Raw genomic sequence first — 24524 nt, forward strand, 5'->3', positions numbered from 1 at the left:
ATATATATATATATATATATATATATATATATAATTCCTGAATACCAAAATCATGTTGTACAGTCTTTAATTTTTTTTATCAAATCAGAATTTTAGTAGCAATGTATTAATACAAGTGGTGTTTGCATATTTTTCTTGGACTGATTTGCTGTTCAAACATATGTTTGACATTAGCTTTTATGTTTCACGTAACTATAAAAAATTGTTCTGCTTCTTACCATTTATAACAATGATTTTGGTCAAAACAAAGCACACAAAGTAATGTTTCCATTGGTCTATTTGGACTATATCAAAGGAGTCAAATCACAGTTTGAAAAAAGGAATGATACACATCTTAGTTAAACATTGAAATAAAACAAAAGTCTTCAAATCATTATATGAAAAACTTATTTTGATAAGTAATGACTTCACTGGTGTGCAAGTTTGTAAACTAGACCAACAAAGTTGCTAGCCTCTGATATCATCATCATCATCATCTCGCCTACGTAATTTCGTTTAAACTCTTTAAACATTTACATCTGTCTTAGTAATTCGTTTCAGTACTTTCACAAAAAAAAAAAACAATCAAAAAAAACAACAACATACTTTTGTTTATTTGTATTTGCTCGGTCTCTTCAGATTATGATCAGAGATGTTTGCTTGTTCCTTATGCCTTCATTGGCTGACCTCAGTCAGCAAGTGCACAATAGAGTAAAAGTTTCCTGTGTTCATGATGTTCTGAATGTTATATTACATAAACAAATTAGCTGAAGAAATACTGCATTGTAGTCTGTGTGTCTGTGTGTCTGTGTGTCTGTGTGTCTGTGTGTCTGTGTGTCTGTGTGTCTGGTCAGCGTTTGTGGTTATTATGGCCCTATGCAACACACTCAAGTGCATTACACTTAATCTGCTAACTTATATCAGTTTACATAAATTTGTGTTTATAAGTAATGACAAACGAAGAACAGTTAAAGATGGTTTAAGCTTGACAGGCTGCATTTATGGACATCTTGGAAATGTTTTGTCAGGAAGACACTAATCCATACTGAAAAAATGCAGGGTTGTGTTGAGCTTAACTGTAACCACATTTGCCCACATCAGAGCTCATTAGTGTGTGTGTGTGCGCGTGTGTGTCACTAGCATGCAGCATGTGGCCATGTGACAGACGTAGATGACCCACCTTGTTACCATGACAGTGCCCTGGCCTAAGTTCAGACCAGACTGTGTGCATTAGTGGTTGAACAGGATGTGGTGTGTTTGTGTGTGTGGATTTTGCATAGCCGAAGTCACAAAATATGTGTTTGAAAAATTGGCTCTTGAGCTAAAGTTAGCCCTGTATGGGCTGTTTCAGTTAGACATGAATAAGAAGAAGAAAAAACTTTTTATTGGAAGGCCTATCCTAAACACAGAGGGTTTGCTAAATAAAGATACGTTTATGTGTGTCACACACGCATACACTTTCGCTGTCTGTCTTGCCCTCTTTTAACACATACACATTTGTCTCGAGTGAGATTCCCAGGGTTTATTCCAGCCACACTGCTTTCTAAGGAATAAACAAACAGGGACTGTGAGCCTTGTGCCCCTGCAGCGCTCCATCAGAGGCCGAGCTAATGAGAGCTTTATAGAGCTGTAAAGAGCTCAGACTTTAGGAAGTGGTTTACAAACCAGAGCTTTAAAGGTTGCAGTCTCTCTCTCTCTCTCTTCTCTCCATGTCACTTAGGCTCTGTTCCAAATCTAGATTGCTGCCTACGTAGGCAGCACACTCCTGACACGAAGGGTGTTCCAAAAGGAAATACCCACCTTTGGCAGAATTGCATTTATCCATAGCAGAAGAAATGATCCCATAATGCACGTGTCATAATACATGGCCCGGCACGACTTTTAATCAGGCCCCCGCTTGCTAAACTGCATGTGTCTTGCAGAAGAACATTGTTGCAGGAGCTGCTTCTCTCTGTTTATTTCTATGACGAGTCATGAAGGTACTGTGCTACTCCGCAGTGGTAAGACCCGAATCAGTCTAAAATAGACACTTATTTTAGGTGTACCGTAGAGCTACACGATTCTGGATAAAATGAGAATCACGATTTTTTGGCTTCAAATAGAGATCGCGATTCTCCCACGATTCTGAATATACAACCAAACAAAATAACATGTAACTTACTTGAGGTTCTGACAAAATATAAATTGCTGTCAATGACTCATTAATAAATACTTGTTTCTTTGCTGGATGAATCAGTGTTTTTGAATGAATCTTTTGAATGAATGATTCAATGACAAATACATTTTTAACAGTCAGTTTTCACCACCTAGTGGAATTAGATGTAATTGATACAACCATTATTTGACGTGCCAAGTTCGTTTCAAAAGGTAGTTTGCTCTATTTTGATTGCTATCGTAGACATTGGTGTTTAAATACTAACTTAAAACTTATATCGAAGTACTTCGATGTGATGATGTGAATATTTGTAACACAGAAATAACTAATGTGTGATTCAAAACGGCTCTCTCTGGCTCTGGCAGCACGAACACAGATTTGAATGTGATTTTGTCAAAGGTTTAATAAACGCAGGAGAATTGTTGTCATTAATAAAATAGGATCGCGTGGGTGCTTGAATCGAGATCGCAATCTTTTTACGATTAATCCTGCAGCTCTAGTGTACCATAGTGATTCAGGATATAACACAAACTCACAGTTTGGAAAATGGATTCATGATGTATTTGCTCATTATATAATTGTCAATTTTGAACAAAAAAAGTTAGACAGCAGCTTTAAATAATTACAACATTGAGACGCAGGTAGTGCTGTCGCACTTCACTCAACTCGCTAATTTTATCTGAAAATACAGCAATAACTGTAAACAATGAAAATGCTATCTTACTTTAAATGTGGCTAGCACAATGGCTAAAAAAAGAAAAGTGGACCACGAATATTGACATTTCCAACCAAGATGGGAAACAGAATATTTATTCTGTGAATACAAAGAAAAGAGAATGTGTCTCATATGTCAAGAGTCACTCGCGGTTTTCAAAGAGTATCGTATTAGAAGGCATTTCGAAACGAAACATCATCTGTTTGTATTTAAGCAGTTTTGTTTAAATAACAGTTGGCATTATGCCCAGTGCATGTGTCCCAAATGTTACAACTCAAAATTAAAACCTCATAGTTTTGATAAATGTGGTTTAATGAATTATGAGTTTTTAATACTAATACACTAATACACCAAAAATCCTCTAAATATATGTCCGGCCCCTGATTTTATTCACAACCCTCAGCATGGCCTTTACTGAGTTTGGATTTGATACCCCTGCCATAATGCACTATGAAGATGTCATGATTTTCTTCTATAAACCCCATAACATGCATATGTAAACGGAGGCGTGTTCTTAACCACTCATGTCTCTGTCAATCAGAAGTGATACTAATGTCGAGTAAGAACGTCCAACATTGTTCTGTTCCTGGATGTAGACAAACTGCATGTCCAAAAACTGCATACCCTTCCAAAAGATCAAACTGTTAGAAACTATTAGACTATGCATGCAACCAAGCCATGCAACTATTAGAAATGCATGAATTTATTTTTGATGTGCCTGAGCGATTAAACAAGAACGTTTTCATTTGTTCGTCTCATTTCATAACAGACTCTATTCTTAGTTATTCTCAACTTCCCAGTTTTTTCAAAAATCTTGTTATTGAAAACTACTGCTGTGCCAAGTGTTGTCCTCAGTGGCAATCATTGTGGGTGCATTGATTCATTTTAATCTGACTTAAACATATTTGGCTCTATTACAGCACTAAAACATCACATTTACTTGCATATCTGAAGGCCACTGAAATAAGTGTTTGTGACAGAGATGGATTTGTGTTTTTTTTTTTTTTTTTTTTTTTACAAATATTTAAACTTTTTTGATGCAACTTCTTATGATCCCTCTAAACATTTAGTTTTAGTCAAATTAAGACCAATATAAGGGTGTGCTGTCTATTATTTTTAGGGTATTGGGGTATGATTATTAGCCTATGGGAGCATTAAACAGTAAGGTTTTGGAACAGTGGCCTAAAGTCCAAAGTATACTTTGGCCTTCCGCATTCCACTGTTCACGCACCATAATTTTCGTCATCTCGAGCGTCTGCAAAATGTGTGCATGGATGTCCTCGGACCCTCCTGATGACAAATTAATTGCAGCCCAATTTTTGTGACTGCAAGGATGGTGTGCATACAATAGCATATGTGGAAGATGAATGTTGAGACAGAAGAGTGACAATATGCACAGTTCTGATATAATGTTCAGTAGTCAAAGAAGAGTGTGTAAAGAGCGATACAAAATGATAAACAAAGCAGCATAACCTTTAAAGCAGAACTAAGTAACTTTTTTTACCTTCATAAATAGTTTTCAAGTCCTTACAATGGTTAATTGACTTGTAGTGGTGCGTTTGAGGTGAGCACTAATCCCCTCTGACAGTGTGATTCACTGAAGGAACCTGTAGGGGGAGCTTCGCAAATCTTACCGAGTTCCGCTTTAAGGTCATGTTTTTGTTTTGGTTCTTGTTCTAAACTTTGCATGCGATCACTGATCCGCTCGCTGTTGCCAACTAAATTTCAGGAGAAGTTGCTAGGTGCAGCTCGATTTGTTGTTAAATGTTGCTAAATGATGTTGTAATGTCATTGTGTGATGACCTCATTACATAATGATGTAAAACCACATCATTATGTAGAATACACAATCTCTGTATCCAAAATCGAATACTTCCCAAATGTTTTTGCCAAAAACAGTAGGCAAAAAGTACACTGATGTCCTAGTACTACTACTGGTGAGATTATGAAGTGTGCATTCAACAAACATTTTACTATCCCATGAGGTAACGAGAGAAAAGTTGTGAATGGTGGTGAAGCGACACAACTGACACTGTAGGTCACATGACAATAACAACATGGCAGATGTAGTATGTCTAAATTCCGTTCATACTATATAGAACATACTTTATTAATAGTCACGAAGTACGCTTCAAATGAAATGTAGTACCTACTATACACTACTAACATGATTGCTGCTGTCTTTGTGCCTGGCTATGGAGCTAGCTGAGCTGTCACTTCTGCTGACGTCACTCACAATGCACATTTGCAGTCACGTAGACAGACCATGTGTTGTGACTGTGTGACAGAGATGTGAGTGAAAATAATTGTTGTGACACTTAGAGGGAAAATGTGTGCATTTTAGCATTTGAGTTAGCAACTTTTCAAAAGTTGATAAAAGTCGACAGATTTTAAAGTAGCTACATTTGTTGCTAGGTGCTTTTGGAAAAAAAGAAAAAAGTTGATGGGGTAGTCTGAAAAGTTGCTAAATCTAGCAACAAAATTGCTAAGATGGCATCACTGGATTTGCTACTCTTTTTTTTTATCCTTCTGAGTGAATGTCTTGGAAATTACACAACTGCCCAGTGCTGCCCTCTGACGTCTGGTAGAGTATAAAAATGCAGTTGTACTGCTCATGTGTCGAACGCATCCATCCGAGCTCATCTGCTGTTGTGTATACTATAAAGCTGTGCAGACATGACTACGCACAAGACAGATCGGAACACAGAAAATTGAAGAATACCCGAGCCTTAAAGGTGCACATTTGAGGCAAAAAGGTCAAATGTCAATAGTGTAATGATGTATGAAGCACAGTTCACACAGAAGTCACTTTCAAATCCACATAACCAACTTGAATCCATTACGAAATCTGTATGGGGGAAATTCACCTTCATACGAAATTCCCAATTGCATAGATTCCTATGGAAAATACTGGATTTCGCCTGTGAAAATTCATAGAACATCAGTATATGTGACCAAGTTGCTTGCTCATGCATCTCCAGTGAGAGCTAAACTTCTTGTTTATTCAAGCTATGCGCACAAGATCTAACAGCTCGAAGTGTTCGTGGCATTAAGTGTTTTTTATATATATTCAAAGACTTGTTTAAAATGTGTTTTTGTTGAATGCCGACAGTATGTGACAGCATTTGCCTTTCAATTATTATATGGAACTACAGTAAACTAATGAAGATGGAGAATGGGGGTTCCTGTGAATCTGCATTGTCAAATTAAAAGCCTCTTTTGTGACACTTTTCAGCCAAATTTAAAAACTTATCAGTTGCAGTCTGAGTAATGTCATTCAGTTGTCATTTCTTATCCGATTGTGTAATCCTAGACATACTGTCACTTTAATCGCTCTCTCTCTTCTCTTAACAGGATGACCGGCCGAGAGTTTTTCACTCGTTTTCCTGCCCTCTATCCTTTCCTTCTTAGTCAGCTACAGGAAGCTGCAGCCTCTGTGAACAGGTGAGAATGTCCCAACAAATGTGTGTGCGAATTTGTGTCGGATGTTGTTAAAGAGTTGAGTGATCCCAGCGTTCGCTAAATGGACACAGTTCTTCTCTCCATTCTTTAATTTCTCTGAGGCCCTTATTTAAGATCATTTAAGTGCCTCATCAAGCCTCTTTAGACCTATTAAGCATTCTTGACCACACTGATGGACAGATTCCTAGCTGAGATGCCTCAGATAAGTAAACCGCATGTGGGAGTATCAGCCATGTTGGATCCAGACACTGTGAGAACATGTTAGTCTCTTATCTCACTCATTTAATTTCTCCACAGACTGATGAGCTGCTCTTCCAAATAGCTCTCACATTGTGCAAGAGGCCCTTGAGCCAATATTATCTTAATATGTATCAAATTATTTCAATGCGTTTTCAGTCTGGCGTTCTCTCCTTTTAGCTAAGAGTGGTCTGACTCTTTCCCACGGCCTAGTCTTTGTGTCCTGCTTGCCAAGCCATTCAGACTCAGCAATGCTCGTATTTTATACCGCCAATAAATCATTTCGCATATAAATAAGGGTAGAGAAAAGTGCGAAGAGGTTTAAAAATCATCAGCGTCCTTGCGCCACCCACCTTTACCAAATATGAAAGGAGCATCATGGGATATCTAGGGGGGAGTATGCCATTTAATGTGATTGAGAAGTTTTTCCTATTGAAGTTCACTCCAGAATGTTTCTTTTATCTGGAAAGCAGGCTGTAAAAAGCATGTGGGATCGCTGGAATACGGTTCATCGACCTCCTTGCAATTTGTAATCCGGTTTGCGATATGAAGATTTCATGAGCATGGACGAAATCATGATGAATGATTTGTCTTAGCTTGAGGGGTTTATAAGAATTTTAAACGTTTAACATGGGAAATGAGTGCCGAGAGGGTTCGATTGGACATGCACCAGATATGAAATGAGATGAAAAGACCGGGGCAAGTGGAGCCAAGTCTGAACTCCAACTAACTCGCTTTGCTAATCTCACATTTTCTTCCAGTCTTATCACCTCTTCGCCCTGGCTGCACTTTTTCACTCATTTTAGCGTCTTTTTCCATTCCTCTGATTTATTGTATTTCATTGGTTCTTTCTCGCACTCCCCTTTCAGCTTTTTTCATGAATGTGGATGAAGTTTAACACTTCAGTCTCCCTGGGCTTGGTGATGATCTCAAGTTCTTGGCTGTCCCACATTGTGCTTGACTGAAATCAGACTCTAAACGCATTACCCAGGCCCTGATTAGCAAAATAGCATTTCCTGCACTCTGGCCCAGGGTCTACAGGCTCCTGGGACCCCTTGGTGGTGAGTTTGGCCATGTTTGATGTAATAATGACAAGCGTATCCACAGCTGGCAGCTGTGCTGTGGAAAGCTCACAGCCTATAGAGAACAGAACAGATTTTGGCCCCTTCAGAGTAATAGAAAGATATGAGTAATTTATATTTGCATGTTTTTCTGTCTGTTTTTTCGTGTTTGCTCTGGCATAAGTCTTGAGTTTCCACTGGGCTGTCAAAGAAGCACATTGCATGTGCAGAAATGTAGTAAAAGAGAAAGGAAATGAAGGGTTTGTAATGGTGGCCATGTGTACATGTGTTCTTCTTGTCATTGTAACACTGTGAGTAGCTGTATGTGTGTGGTGGCTGGTCACTAATTCTTAAACCCTCAGCTGATATCTCTATCCTAGCCCTGTTGACATTAGTAAGTTCATTTAGTCTCATCAAGTTCAGTTATTACATTCAGTTAAGTTATTTAGGTTAGTTCAGTTAGTATGTGGAGAAAGTTATGTTAGTTAAAGGGATCATGAATTGAGAAATCAAATTTTGATTTTGATTCATTGCACTATAAAAATATCCTGTACGTTTCAGAACTTTATACTTCCTTGTTAGTCCAAAAACACCTTTTATTGAAACCAAGCTTAGAAAATGACTCATTTTGGATTTTGTTGGACATTATTTTATCATAGTGTAATGAAAGACCGCCTCTGCAGAAGATGATTAACGCCTACTTGTACATCATTGCCTCTTTAGCCCCGCCCACCGATTTGCGCATGCCATGTAGTAGTAAATACAAGAGAGATGCAAAAACAGGATTACTCCAGCAACAAAACCATAGAGATGCCTTTGAATATTCAAAGAGCTTTCGAAGTGCCAATTTGTGTAAAAACAGTCTTTACATTACATGTGATCCTAACATTACGAAAGCATGGATGAACTTTATTTTTTTCAAAGTTCTAGTCAGATCACGTCAGTAAGACACTTTGGCCACGTACACACTGCAGCTAAATTTGGTTGTCAGTTCACCTTTTAGTGCTTAATCGCGTTCTGTACACACACAGTTCAGTAAAATACGGGAGTGACAACTGCATTCTACAACCGTATTAACTCCTGAAAAATATAGGTATTGACAACCGCATTTACAGAAATTCTATGCAGTGTGTACGGAACCGAACTGAACAAGTTCGTTAATGACGTTTATGTGCACTGGTGTAAAGTTGTTTCTCGTGTATGTGCGGCGAATCACAGGGAAAGCACAAGCCTATCCAAATGCTTATGCTGAAAATTGCGATTCATGTCTTCTCGCTTTAATAACTCCATAAACCCGTTTGCTTTATGAGGCGAGCTTAAACAACAAGCCCAAAAAGCTTATAATGAGTGACCATGGCAACACAGAATGAGTGCCGCGCGCTGTGTAAAACTGACTATACAAGCATAAACAAAACACGACGTCGACCGTTTTAGTGTGTTTAGTTAAATTGCTGAAAATAACAAGTGTTTTGTCACTTTAATATTACTTTGGTCACGATAACGGATACCAAACACGAGAGACGCCAGAACGTCGCTATGGTTTCCAAGCTGTCAATCATCGCATTTTTGAGAGTAAGTCATGTTCTGTACACACATGTAATGATAATTTAGGGGATTCACTCCCGCATTTAAATGTGGATGTCACTCCTGAAACTTAGTGTGTACGTGGCCTTTGTTTGTTTGCTTCATTTTAGATACTCAAATTAGACACAGTATGACTCAGGCTTTTCAGAGAGACTGAAAATAAAAGATGCAGTGCTAACTACATTAGTGTTTTTACCATGGATCACTATTGCTTTGTCTAATGCAGATCAATGGTTATTTACTGAGGATTTTTACTGTAGCACCACAGTCAAACTGATTAGTTGTTATTTCCTTTGCTTCGCCATTTATGGGATGGATTATCGGATACGATAAAGTGTCATCGATTAAATACGATTAAGAGTGTCATTTTAATGCATTCTTTTCTTTTGATGCTTTGCAAAATCTGCTCTGGCTGTGTGCTTTCATGTGTTTCGCTGTGAAGGGAGGGTGGGATCTAGTGCTTTCAAAGCTACAGTAGCTTGCTATTGCTAACCTCTCTGAAATTGCCTACTCTACCTTTAAGTAATGCTATTTGAAGTTAGAGACATTATGAAGTTATATACAGGTAAGTTAGTTTATTTAGTAAGTCACCTTGGTTACGTTAGTAAAGTTGCAAGTTAACTTTGTTAGTTAAGGTAGTCAGACACATTTACATTTACACATTAGTTGCACATGCCTTTATACTTGCACATATGCTTGTATAAGTAAGTAATGCAAGCTAGTTACACAAGTCAAGTATTTTAGGCAATGTTTAGGTAAGCAAATGTAATGTGTTTCTCTTTCATTTTTTCAGTGATTCAGGGCAGGTGAAACTGCACCCCAGTCTTTTCTTGTTGTTGTTGGTTTTGGGCCGTCTCTACCCATCCCCAATGGATGGTTCATCATCTCCTCTGGGTTTAGCTCCCTTCATGCCCTTAATCATCAGGTAAGTGTAGACATTTAGATCACTTTTACTGTAAATGCAATGCTAGACAAGAGATGAGCTGCACTGAATGTTTTATCCCAAAAATAAAATATTGGTTTGAATCAGCTCACTATTTTTCAGCCTTCTGGTGTCACAGGCCACTGCCTTTCCATATCCTCTCATCCTTCAACTCAGTGCATCCATTCCTGTAATAGATTTTTTCCTCTGACTCCACATTTTTTTCTTCTCTTACTATTTGTAATGCTTTAGACATGCAACTGCTATTGCTGTATTCCGTTAGACAAAGTCAGAAAAATATTATTGGAACATATTCTACAAGTACCTGTAGTGGCATCCCGCCCTGACACACACACACACACACACACACACACACACACACACAGACAGAGTGAAGGATAGGTCTCCGTCGTGATCCCAGAGCCAGGAGTAATCATTTCCACTCCCATTTGTGTGTCACAGAACATTGTGTTCCTCCAGCTGGGGAGCAATAGATCTATTCGGATGAAAGAAACAATAGCAGGATGATGTTTGTTTTGGCTTAAAATAAGGGTGAAGTCTTACTCCCACTGTTGCTTCTGATAATACAGCTCCTGACTTTGCGTGCTTCATGCATGACTGACCCCATTTGAAATCTCATTTAGAACTCTGTATGTTGATTTGCATTTTGCAGTTTCCTCAGTTTTCGAGTAAAATGATACAACTACACTCTCCTCTTTTCAAAAACCTAGTGAGCTGCCTTCAGATGGCGTTGTGTGCCTCTCATTTTCCTTCCAAGATGGCCGACGAGTCAAAAGAATGTGTTTTATAAATGTTATAATTCCTTTAATACCAAATTTCATTCAGCTATAATAATTGACTTTATTACCTAATTTGTTTGCATTGTGTATTCTTATGCAAAAATGATTAAATGATAAAAAAGATTTTATGTATGTAGCCCTAATATATATATTAGGGCTAGGAGTTTAACACATTAATTAGATTAATTAATGATTAATACGGGAAAAAAATAACACGTTAATATTTTTAATGCATTTAACACACTTGCCCTCCCCAACATAGGTCATCTGACATTTCATACAGATGACTGATGATGAATATAATGCAGGGCAACATCTCACTGCGATATATGGCCTATAGAATGCAGTTAGAACAACCGTTGAAAATGGCCATATTAACGGCCTGGAAAAGCATTTCAAAGTGTGAAACCAAGAGTCTGGTGATGTATATGGGTCACAGACTCGCTCCTGTGATTGCTTGCAAGGGATTTACAATCAATATTAGCTTTTACACTTTTACATATGCTTTAAGATAAACTGTCCCAATACTTCTACTCACATTAGGCAGACGGATGAAACTCTAAATGTGCTCTACTACTTAGTTGGTAAAACATTTTGTGTTGAAACAGTCAATAATAAAATGTGACATCCTGTACTTCTGCCTCATATTAATCTTTTAATCATATTTATAGATGTCTTGACACCACAGCTAACAGAGCAATTTTGTCTTTACTGTCCCAATACTTTACAGAGGGCACTGTTTATACACACACACACACACACACACACACACACACACACACACATATATATATATATATATATATATATATATATATATATATATATATATATATATATATATATATATATATATATATATATATATATATATATATATATATATATACAGTACAGTACAGTACAGTCCAAAAGTTTGGAACCACTAAGATTTTTAATGTTTTTAAAAGAAGTTTCGTCTGCTCACCAAGGCTACATTTATTTAATTAAAAATACAGTAAAAACAGTAATATTGTGAAATATTATTACAATTTAAAATAACTGTGTGCTATTTAAATATATTTGACAAAGTAATTTATTCCTGTGATGCAAAGCTGAATTTTCAGCATCGTTACTCCAGTCTTCAGTGTCACATGATCCTTCAGAAATCATTCTAATATGCTGATTTGCTGCTCAATAAACATTTATGATTATTTTCAATGTTGAAAACAGTTGTGTACTTTTTTTTTCAGGATTCCTTGATGAATAGAAAGTTCAAAAGAACAGCATTTATCTGAAATACAAAGCTTCTGTAGCATTATACACTACCGTTCAAAAGTTTGGGGTCAGTAAGAATTTTTATTTTAATTTTTTTGAAAAGAAATTAAAGAAATGAATACTTTTATTCAGCAAGGATGCATTAAATCAATCAAAAGTGGCAGTAAAGACATTTATAATGTTACAAAAGATTAGATTTCAGATAAACACTGTTCTTTTGAACATTCTATTCATCAAATAATCCTGAAAAAAAATATTGTACACAAATATTTTGTACAATTGTACACATTAAATGTTTCTTGAGCAGCAGATCAGCATATTAGAATGATTTCTGAAGGATCATGTGACACTGAAGACTGGAGTAATGATGCTGAAAATTCAGCTTTGCATCACAGGAATAAATTACTTTGTCAAATATATTCAAATAGAAAACAGTTATTTTAAATTGTAATAATATTTCACAATATTACTGTTTTTTACTGTATTTTTAATTAAATAAATGTAGCCTTGGTGAGCAGACGAAACTTCTTTTAAAAACATTAAAAATCTTAGTGGTTCCAAACTTTTGGACTGTACTGTATATATATATATATATTCTAATATGCTATATATATATAGCATATTAATAGCAATTACTAATTCAGTATCATATAAATAATACTGCAGATAGTGTAGTGCTGTGTTGCCTAGAGTTTTACCATTTTTTTCTTAGATTTTCTGCCGACTGCAACATCAAATCTAACCCATTGGCAAGGCAAGGTTGAGTGCTACTCACAATCATTCGCTTGATACATTTGTCTGTTAACTTGGAGAAGTCTATAGTTAGCGCCACTTTAGCAGTCAAAGACTGCACATGCATTTGCTGCAGAAATGGCGGTGGCAAAATACTCTGTTTGAGTACTATCTGTATCTTCACTGTCTCCTGTTTACAGTGATTTGATAGTGAAGTTGCTACAAGCTTGGTCTTGATATTAAATGTTATGATGAACATACAGTAGAAGAGAACTTTATTTTAAACTGATGGTCCTGATAGTGTGACCCACTTCAGACCAAAACAGTGAGCTCAGCACATTATGTAATAGTCACATGAACATATTCTGTACAGGTGTGTGAATGTGCACAACTGTTGCTGGCTGCTTTTTGTTTTGGTGACCAAAAGACTTGGACTTAAACCAGTTTCCTCTCTGTGACATTATTCTCACCAGTGTTTATGCCAGGAATGTTCTGTCCCCCACTCTCATACTCCGAGGAAGGTGTTTGGGGTTCTGCCTGCTTTTTGTTATAGCACAGAGGTTTATCTGTATTTTTAGTCCTCTGTGCTTTTGTGGGTATTTAAACTAGTGAGAAAGTATGTGTTTTAGTTGAAACTTGCTTGGTTTTTGTGGGAAATATAAGAGCTGTTATTAAATGTTTAGTTTAATGAATATTGATATTACATAAATATTGATAATAAGGAATCAAAATAACACTTGCAATTAATTGACATGCATCTATCATACACTAGGATTTGTACATGTAAGAGGCACATATCTGTAATAAGTACAACAATTTCCCCCACTTTATGGACTTAATCTTACATGTGAGACTTTACAAGGATTTTTTGGGATCACTGATATGGTTTAAAAAACTTTTAATTCCATTTTAAACAAAAATGCAATGTGGTGTAACCAAGTACTAAAGTAATAACATATCTTCCTTTCACACTGAACACACTAGGGCTGCACAATTTGTCTTGTTGTCTGAAGAGATGGACTTAGAGGTTTGTGTTTAAAAAAAAAAAAAAAAAAAAAAAAAAAAAAAGCACATGTATGCAGCAAAAAATGTGTCAAATTTGTTAAATAACAATGAATTGAATAAAGTGTCATGTTTTAAATTAAGGCATTTCAATAACTGACTAAAAATCTTTTCATTGCCTTTAAAGTAAAATTACTAAACCTAAACATAGGAACCTGGTAAAAAAGTACTCTACACTTTAAAAGAAAATGTCATGGAAAACATGGACTTATAGGTTTTTGCATCTGAACTCTTAAAATATCATTAAGCTTTTACAACCTAAACTAACCTTGCTTTATCATAAAATCAGATCTAATTTTGACTAAAGTTTTTGAAATATTTATGATGTTTTAGCAACTGCTTTACTGTTCTGAATTGTATCATCTTAAAAAGACTTTATGATATCAGGACACTTGCAATACTCTGATATTTTATGAATTGATTGCTTTAACAGTGTTAAGCATTTATTTAATTGCATTTTGGAAGCTCTAGAACATTGTTTGGGTGTAAGCGCCTTTATAGTATCATAAGTGTGTTTTTGAGCCCCTGTGTGTGCCACAGACATCTGGAGCAGAGCAGAGGTGTGGAGGGGCTGGAGAAAGGATCAGTTCAAGGCCTTGGGGCTGGAACACAGATAACACAGAACAGAGAGAAGCAGATCAAGCTCACGACTCTCATGCACTCTCAATGATCAACAGCTAGTCCACAGCCACCATAAATAATAGACTCAAACCACATGACTAGATATCAGCAAACATCTCAGCCCTACGGAAACAAATGCAAGACCACCTTCATCTTTCCCCCCTTTTCCATTAAACCTTGCCATCTAGAAATTATGATGGATTTTCTTAACAGTCAAAGAATGACAGGAGGGTCAGACCTCCAGGATGGATGAACAGATTGATAGAAGGATCCAAGTCAACAGAGTTCAACCTTTCTCTGTGCAGGGACGCAAGGGTTAAGGGACCAGAGGATTGGGGTCTGCCTGTTTCTTGTCAGTGGAAGTATGCAGGCTCATTCACTCAAATGAAGCCCACATGTAGAAGATGTTAAATATAGCTGGGATCTGGCTGCCGCGGCCCCCTCCTCTCCCCTAGGCGTGTATTTGTGTGTGTCTGGGTGTCCGGTGTTGATCAGGCCTCGCTTTACAATAACACAAGGGTTCTCAGCAAAACACTTGAGGAATCTGTGCTGTTAATTATTGTGCTGGTTGACATACGAGGCAACCCATTATTAGTTACCTGAGTAGACTGCGATTCTGTTCCACAATCAGTGCTGAATTCTCCTTTCAGTATTGTTTTTGTTAGACCCACAGTGTTGTCAGCGTGTTATAAATCATAGAGATCTGATATATTTGCTGGTCACACTGTGAATTTGTATTGTGTGCCTAAGCCTTGAAAACCATGTCTTTGTGTCAGGGTAGATAAGTTAAGCTCCAGTCTGTGGAATATTTGAGAATTCTTTTGCACAACAAGCTGTTTTTTGTTGTCCAACAATGTAAAAAACATGGGTGCATTTGAATTATGCTGAATCTTGAACTCAAGGGCTGTAAACTGGGGTTGAGTGAATTTCGAGGGAGGACTGCATTCCATTTTAAACTAGTTGAGAAATGAAAGTTTCTATCTTTTATTCAACTAATAGCCTACAAAAGTGATCCGAGTTATGCACAAAAATGTAGCGCAATAATATATAGGGCTGGGCGATGTATCGAATGCTTTTGTCACGCGCATTTCTTCAGTAAAGCCGGTTCCCTGATTACCGCTAAATCGCCATCACCTGCTTTCAAATGGAGCGGCATTTAATAGACAGAGCCGTAGATCACTGATAAGCCACGCAATATCGCGTTCAATATCAACGGCGATACATATCGATATTGAACGCGATATTGCGTTGGCTGCTCAATGTCAACTTTTGTGATTGGCCATAATACCTGTGGGTTGCAGCCAATGGACATGCTTCTCTATCAACGTGCGGCCTCACAGAACCGATCATCAGAGCAAGCCACTTCAGCTAAATTAACTGGTATGAAGCGAGATTTTGGATGAAAATCTGAACTGAAAATCAGTACTTTAACAGATGTGATAACAGAAAATTTGAAATGGATAAGCTGTGTTTACGTATCTGAAATGACCCAGGTTTAATCGGATTTAATTAAAACCTGATAATGATGTCTTATATGTCTAGTTGGATAATTATTTCAATTTTTAGAACGCACATTATATTTTTAATCCACCATTTAACATTTACAACACCGCGTGTATGCTGCATAAAAACATGGGTCGATTTTGACATTGCTTTGCAGAAAAACAGCAACAGGTTAAATGAAAATGCAAATTCACTCTCTGACAGTAGATGGCACTTACGGAACAGCAGAAATAGAATAGCTTCCTTATTAACCTATGTAGTCTGTACACAATGCAGTTTAATTTAGTTTCATGTTATTATAGATTATATAAGTTTTTATATTTAAATACATCTGAAATACACCCTTTCCAGACTAGAGTTCTACCACTGTGACTATCCATTTGATAACATTGCCACAATCTAAGCAAACATGGGTTTGCACAATGTCCATGAGAGTGGTGACAGGAAATCCCGCTGCTAAAACTAGGTCATTACACATTTAGGTGGTTAAGATGGTTTTTGTAACATGATAAATGTTTTTTTTTCCTACTCTAAGGTGCACAAGCTCTGATTAAGATGAACCATGAAGCTTAGTTATTATTCGCTTCTAGCTTGGATTAGCTAGAAACCAACCAACCAAAACCAGCAACCACATTAAAGTGAACATAAACTGTATTTTCAACCCATTTTACTTCCCTAAAGTGACATATTTCCAAGTGAAATTGGATGTTCAGTGAGGAAAAAAATACATGACTTGGTTTTATCTATCAGGAATGGATTGAATTGTGAAAAGCAGACGTTATGTCTCAGAATTTAGCCGCACTTGAGTGGTAGTTTGCAGTGGAGATTAAATTTTGTACCAAGAATCCATATTTATATGGATCCACTCTTTTCAAATATTTTTATTGATTTTGCGTAATGATAAATTAATTTTGAAAAAAGAGAAATGTGTCTAGCTAACATTATTTGTGCCAAATTCCTGGCCTAGATGACATCAACTGTAAAGCAGTGTTATTTTAGCATTATTTGTTAACTATTATAAATAGTGCCATGTTTTCTCTTTCGCACTTGAATTGACAAAACCAACAAAATTATGTCAGAATTCCTGTTTTGCAGAGTATCCTCATAAGCACAGTCTTACATGAGTTGAAAAGTGTTAAATGAACAAAGAGTTGTGAGAAAATAGGAAGTGTGTGTCAGATACGTGTCATGTGTGTCTGGTTTTAACAGTAACAGCAGCCTAAAAAATCTGCTTTAATCATTATACATTCCTCTTTTTTTATGCTCATGTAGTTTCCCCCATCCCGCAGGCCATCTACAAGACAAGCCGGATTCAACCAAAGCATTTTTATCTTTATGCACACAATAATAATCTTTTACATTGTAATCCTTTTATTTTGAATATTTGGCATATTTGTGTGATGCTGCGCATCCCTGTGTGTGTAATAAACAGTGTACGCGCGTTGTGTATATTTATATAACAAAAAAAAATATTGCACCATTGACTTTAGACCAGGATTCAGTTGGTCAGTGGCGCTGTCTATTTCAGTTGCCTCAAAATAGCAACACACCAAAATGCACCTGAACACACTTCGTTTTCAGACCAGACCATAAGCGCACAAATGGGCACTAATGCATTTGCTATTTAAACAACATGGAGCGGGACGTGGAAATAACTGCTTCGGGCTGAAACTAGCAAAAAACACTTGCGCCGGGTGTATGATGGGGCCCTTCAAGTCATTTAAAAAAAAAAAAAAATGTATTCAATTTGTTCAAAACAGCTGATTTATTCAGGAATTAAGTAATTGGCTCTCTTTATGAATGGGCCATTGAATCATTGGATTGGATTGTGAAAAGTGGGCATAATGTATCAGAATTTAGCTGCATTAAGAGAGGATGAAATTTTGACAATTTGATTTTTTTTTTTTTTTTGAGCTTTTTTCTGGGAACCAAGATGGTGGCTCGGGGCGTAAAGGCTGATGGCCAAGTTTGCAAAATCTTGACACATAATGCCAATTCTCCTTTCAAATATTTTTATACATTTTGCATAACACATAATGATAAATCCATTTGGGAAAAAAGTGTGCATAGCTTGCATGGCTGTAAAGGAAATATGCTGTAGCTGGCATGTCTGCTCTTGGGGAAATGCCAAACTAGGGTTGAGGGCTTGCTTAGTGTGTCAAATAACCTTGACCAAAAGTATGTCAGCCACAGACATGCCCAGAACATATGTAAGTGGAGTGCACCAGATCCAGATTGTCACACCACTGGTCATCCAAGATGGAAATTTCCAAATTGTGTTCCCAAGAGGGATTTGGTGGGGTCTGCATTTAAGGATCTAATTAGGTTATAAATTACTGAAATTATGTTGTTGTTGTTGTTGTTGTTGTTGTTGTTGTTGTTGTTGTTGTTGTTGTTGTTGTTGTTGTTGTTGTTGTTGTTGTTGTTGTTGTTGTTGTTGTTGTGTGTTTTTTTGTTTTTTGTTTTATGCTGTACATGTGACTATTGAGTAGACTGGGCTAAAAAGAAGAGAACCCCATCCTAGTATAAATTAAGACCATTAATTTTGATGGGGCCATTGACTGACAAGTGCAAGATCAAAACTGGATGGATCCAATGTCAAACTGATTGTGATATAAAAGCATCACAGTGTCTACAGTTTATGGTGGAATCAACCTACAAATAACGTAATAGCTGTCTTGCATATGATTCACAGGAAAAAGTAGGGCTGAATCCTTGTTTGTAAAGCCAACACTTCCCACACAACTTTGTAATGTACTAATGATTTATTTATTTTTAATTCAAGGAACTGACTTAAAGTTATGACCAGTCTTAAAGACTAAAACAATTTAGATGACTAACTTGCAATACTTATGCAACCAGCCACTGTTGGTTAGTCTCAGGCAGAGAAGACTTATCTTCTCACAGGAGGACCACAAAAGGGTTGTAAGAAGAAGACTGATGTACTGGGCCCCACTGTTAGCTCCAGCAGACCGATAATTCGGATGTTTTGTGCCAGGTATAAGACACAAGGTCAGTAAATTTAGCTAACAGCTTAGCATTTCTGTCAGTCAAAGAAGCACAGTGTGTTTCCAGTGCAAGCATGCGTTTATCTAGTACATTGGCACTGGGTTCCTAGAAGCATTCTTTTGGATGTGGTCTATCTTTTTCTCTAACATGTAGCTTATATTTGTTTGAAGGCTACTATGTTTATGTGTCTGCTAGTGTCATCTCCGCTGTAAGCTTTGGTACTCTGCTGCTACTTTTAGTTCCTTGTTTAGATGATGCTCACAAAGGCAATTTGTCCACTTAGGTACAAAAACAGAAACAAGTGTCTGTGTTATGTGTTTTCTCAATGAAGATGTATTTTATGTGGTCTAGGTGATGGCATCTGAAAAGCAGTGTTATATTAGTATTATTTGAATACTATAATAGTATTTATTACTATCTTTGTGTTGTCTTTTTTAGTTTGAGTTTTCATTTTCATTGTAGTAATTTTTTTTTTTTTTGTGTGTTTTTTATTATTTTTAATTAGCTTAAATTTATTTTTATTTCAGTTTTAGTACTTCAACTTAAACTTGTATTTTTTTTTTTTAAAGGATTAGTTCACTTCTGAATGAAAATTTCCTGATAATTTACTCACCCTCATGTCATCCAAGATGTTCATGTCTTTCTTTCGTCAGTCGAGGAAAACATTCCAAGATTCTTCTCCATATAGTGGACTCCAGTGGGGTTCACTGGGTGGAAGGTCCAAATTGTAGTTTCAGTGCAGCTTCAAAGGGCTCTACGCAATCCCAGATGATAGTATACTTTTTAACCACAAATGCTCGTCTTGCACTAGCTCTGAGATCCATACGCATGACGTAATCACATTAGAAAGGTCACGCGTGACGTAGGCGGAAGTAGCAATCCAGTGTCTACAAAGCGAACGTGCCAAGATTAAGCCAAATGCCCTTTACAAAAAAAAAGGTAAAACAATGTTGAAGGAGAAAAAGTTTTCTGCCCTACCGCTGTACTTCCGTCTACGTCACACATGACCTTTCAATGTAATGCGTGGCGCATCGTAGAGCAGTGCAAGACAAAGACAAACATTTGTGGTTAAAAAGTATATACATTTTTATATTTTTTTTTTAAAAAACGACCAAACATTTCGCTAGATAAGACCTTTATTCCTCATCTGGGATTGTGTAGAGTCCTTTGAAGCTACACTGAAAGTGCAATTTGGACCTTCAACCCGGTGAACCCCACTGAAGTCCACTATCATCCATTATATGGAGAAAAATCCTGGAATGTTTTCATCAAAAGCCTTAATTTCTTTTCAGCTGAAGAAAGAAAGACATGGACATCTTGGATGACATGGGGGTGAGTAAATTATAAGGAAATTTTCATTCACAAGTCAACTAATCCTTTAAGTTAATTGCTAAGGAAACATTTCTAGTTTTCAGATTTCGATTTTTCATATATTTATATTTTTTTATTTCAGTTTTAATCTCCGAAAATGATATTTAATGGCTTTAGTTTCTCTGAACATTTAGTCCACTTAAACCCTACCCCTTTCTTACAATCAAACTCAAGCTGACATTCAGATGTTCCATAAATTTTTCTCTTTCAATAATCCGTTTCATTATGATGTGTGTCACAAGAAGGAAGATCTGCCACTACATCCGTTACATTGCAACTTTAAATAAAAGATTTTTAATTCGTGTAGACTTTCAAACTCGTTTTAGGTGGAGCAACTTGCATCTCAGAAAAAAAGCAACTGTGTTTATACACTGATGTGCTTTCTAGAGCGTGTGATGGAACTGCATGTACTCTTTCTCATTTCATTTCTCCAGTGCGCCTCAAGAGCCAGACGAACTTGAATAAACAAGTTGTGTTATGGCGCTCTCGCCAGGTGCTGTCCAACACGGTCTCGGCCTGTTGTTTTCGAGCCAGACTAAGATTAGGTTTGTTTGGTGCTTGCAGACTGCCGAGTCATACTCGGGGAAACTGTACCACCGTGCCTAATAAGAGCCAGATGGCCTTTGAGCCGTAATGGCGGGTCGAGACTGAGAAAGCCCCCTGGAGATGACTCGCCTCAGACTGCTATGTTTCTAAAATTACACCCTTCCAAACTGTCATTTCCTCTCCAAAGACTTTTAATGGGACAAATTAGCACTGATAGTTAACATATGAGGCCAGAAAGGGGGAACAGTACAGAGGCGGTCGTTAGATCGAAATATGTGTCTGAGATGCTTATGCTGTATGTATTTAATATGTTTATTTCAGTTCTTTATTTAAATTAAAGGAATAGTTAACCAAACCTGTATGACCATGTTGATAATCCACTGGCCACAGGGTCCCCGCATGTCCTTAAAAAGTCTTAAATTCAGTTTGATCAAATTTAAGTCCATTAAAATCTCTTAAAGCAGAACTAAGTAACTTTTTTTACCTTCATAAATAGTTTTTTAAGTCCTTACAATAGTTAATTGACTTGTAGTGGTGTGTTTGAGGCGTGCACTAACCCCCTCTGGCACATCTACGCCAGATGAGCCAGAGGGGGTTACTTGAGCTGCACCGACCCGAAACAATCTCGCCTCATGTTCACGTTCACGCGAGAGTGCCAAAATGCTTTACGGTAATTCAAAAACAATGTATATTATGACTTTATAAGACAATTTCAAAAATTACCCACCTCCATCGAGTGTACTGTATTTGCAAATTACCCACCTCCTCTTTCTTGTACTGTATTTGCAAAACTACTGTGCTGGTGCGCGTTGTAGTCGTTGTAGTCCAGAGCTGCGCTTGGAGTATTTACGACCATGTGATTCACTGAAGGAAACTGTAGGGGGAGCTTCGCAAATCTTACTGAGTTCCGCTTTAAATTTGGGGATGGCAAAGCAAAAATCGTGATATGGGGTTAGGAGATTTTTAACCTTCAAAAGGCAATGATTTAAATAAATGTTAGTGCTACACATTCAACATCAAAATGCAGTGCTTTTGAGCATCATACACATTCACTGTTTCAGAGCAGTATGCAATCAATAAATACTGTGCGTTTTTGCCAAGCGATTGCTCATGATCCACTGTTTATGAATTATGATGATGTTTGCTTTATGATTTTTATATTGTAATATGTTGTAAATAGTTGCAACAGTGCATATTATCTGGCTCATCTGAATGAGTAGCTGGAAGTAAAGCACAGACATTTCAAAATAATAGTCCTGCTGTATTTTGGACTTGTTTATAATTAAAAGTTCCACATTATGCATAAGATCTTTTAATTTTTGGTAATAATAACAGTAATGAACTGTATCTGGCAGTTAAACCCTTGTATTTTCTCTCTGGGCTGCCCCATCATAGGAAGGAAAACTAAGAACATTATTTAACGCATTCAGTATAAGGATTTAACTAGTGTCAACACAATACATTTACCCCTGGTTTCACAGAGTAGACTTAAGCTAGTCCCAGACTAAAATGCATGTTTGAGCTGTTGAAAGCACTGAAAGCACTGATATATTTTAATGTCATTACCATTGGTTTTTTTTTCTCAAGATGCACACCAGTAAGGTTTTTTTTTTTTTTTTTTTCCAAGACATGTTTATAAAAGCTACTTAAATGTCCTAATTGAACTAAGGCCTAATCCTGGCTTAATCTAAGCCCTGTCTGTGAAACAGGGCTTTATTATTATTATTATTATTATTATTATTTCCTTTTTTAAAAATCACATTATCAACAAAATCCAACAGTGATCGACCTCTAACTTGTATGTATTGATATACTGCATAAATTAGTTTCAATACACATGTACATGATTTATTTTAAGACTGTATGGGTTTGTTCAGTATGTTGTGCAGTACTTTTTTTTTCTTTTTCTTTTTTTTTTGGATACTTCAATAGTGCATTTACTTTTAAATAAAAATTTACATTATTCAGGTTTGGAATGACATCAGGTTGAGTTAATGATTTTTGGGTGAACTATTACTTTAATTTGTAAAAGAAAAGGTGAACACAACAGGTTAGGCTTGTGTTTTTGTTTTGTTTTTGTTTTGTTTTGTTTTGTTTTTTGTTGTTTTTTGTTTTGTTTTGTTTTTTGTTTTGTGCATCATATATTTGCAGCTACAAATGGGTCTCTGTGCTCCCGTCATGTGACAAGCCATGTCTTTGGATTGTTGTCCTGCTGTGACTGCTGAAGGCAACATGTATGTCATGGGGGTTAATGTGAATGTCTGTATGATGGTGCAATTTAAACCCAGAAGGTTCACATGTCTGGCTGTCTGTTGCTGGCGTCTCCTGCTTTCTCTCTGTCCCATTTGGAGTGTGTAGTGTACAGCACACATAACAGTGGTCAATAGAGCTGATCATCAGACAGTTACTTATGACATGCCTTACCGTCTCTTCCTGTATTATCATGTGCCGTGTGTGTAACCTGTTAAATGCACTGGTTAGCTTCATGATATAAGACATCTCCATGGGTCATGCCCATTTGTGGCTCTTTGTGCAAGGTCACGGCCTAAAATTAACGTGATGAATGACCTACACCTATTTGTGTTAGCCAGAGTTTATTAAGTTTCTTAAGGCATAGTTCACTCAAAAGTGAAAATTCTATTATTTTCACTCCCTCATTTTTCCCCATACAATGGAAATTTATTGGCACCTATGGTAGTTGATACTTTTTAATGTGAAACTAAAAACACCAGTACATGGCAGCAAATCATTGCCTTAATGAGTTGAATAATTCAAATGATTAATTCAACATTTGTTAAAAACACAGATTCATTCAGTAACTAAACATTACTATGTTGCTCAGATATGAGTAATGGCTCTACTGTTGATTTGTTTGGAACTATTTTCTTTGGCAAAATAGAGCAAAAACAGACAATGTTCAGAGTCTAAAATATAAGTCATCTGATATTAACTTCTAGTTTATAGAGTGGTGGAACTATGACGTGAAGTGAGTTAGCTTTTCGGTTCCATCGTCCCAGAGTCAATGGGTTTTTTTTAATTGATTTTTGGTTAAATGGCTGAAATAAGGTCTGTGGTTAATACAAGCTCAAGATACTTTCACATTTTATTCTACAACATAAAATACATCAGTATTAACCTACCCATATTTTTTTAAGCTGTTACATGTCTTGAAAATGACGGCTGCTAACAAGTGGCTAAATTGGACTACAGAGGCTGTCGAGGACATTAAATGTCATCACGCCGAATAGGTAAGCTCAGTCTGCTTTTACAGCCTCATTATGGACACTGAGAAAATCCAATGGACCCTTCGCTAAGCCCTTTGCTAATTGGTCATTTTTGGTGAACAGGTGAAATATCTGAGAGAGCAAGACAAAAGGGAATGCAGTATGCATGCGAGGGATATATCCACAACATAATAAGTGTTGGAAATCTCAGAAGCATAGACCAGGAGACTTTGGGATCTCTTGAAGCAGAAGTTACTCTTTATTGAGAAACACGCTGTGCATCG

General features: G+C 36.8%; 1 protein-coding gene across 2 annotated transcripts in view; it reads left to right on the forward strand.

Moving 5' to 3' along the window:
• The window catches only part of thada (THADA armadillo repeat containing), a 122613-nt gene that overhangs the window by 47853 nt on the left and 50236 nt on the right, over positions 1 to 24524 (forward strand). For both annotated transcript variants that reach the window (XM_048205621.1, XM_048205623.1), the window contains exons 27-28: positions 6204 to 6293; positions 9987 to 10118. In XM_048205621.1, the coding sequence (XP_048061578.1) occupies positions 6204 to 6293; positions 9987 to 10118 (222 nt within the window). The remainder of the gene's footprint in view (positions 1 to 6203; positions 6294 to 9986; positions 10119 to 24524) is intronic.

This window comes from Megalobrama amblycephala, linkage group LG10 (assembly GCF_018812025.1).
Source record: "Megalobrama amblycephala isolate DHTTF-2021 linkage group LG10, ASM1881202v1, whole genome shotgun sequence".
Classification (NCBI taxonomy): Eukaryota; Metazoa; Chordata; class Actinopteri; order Cypriniformes; family Xenocyprididae; genus Megalobrama; species Megalobrama amblycephala.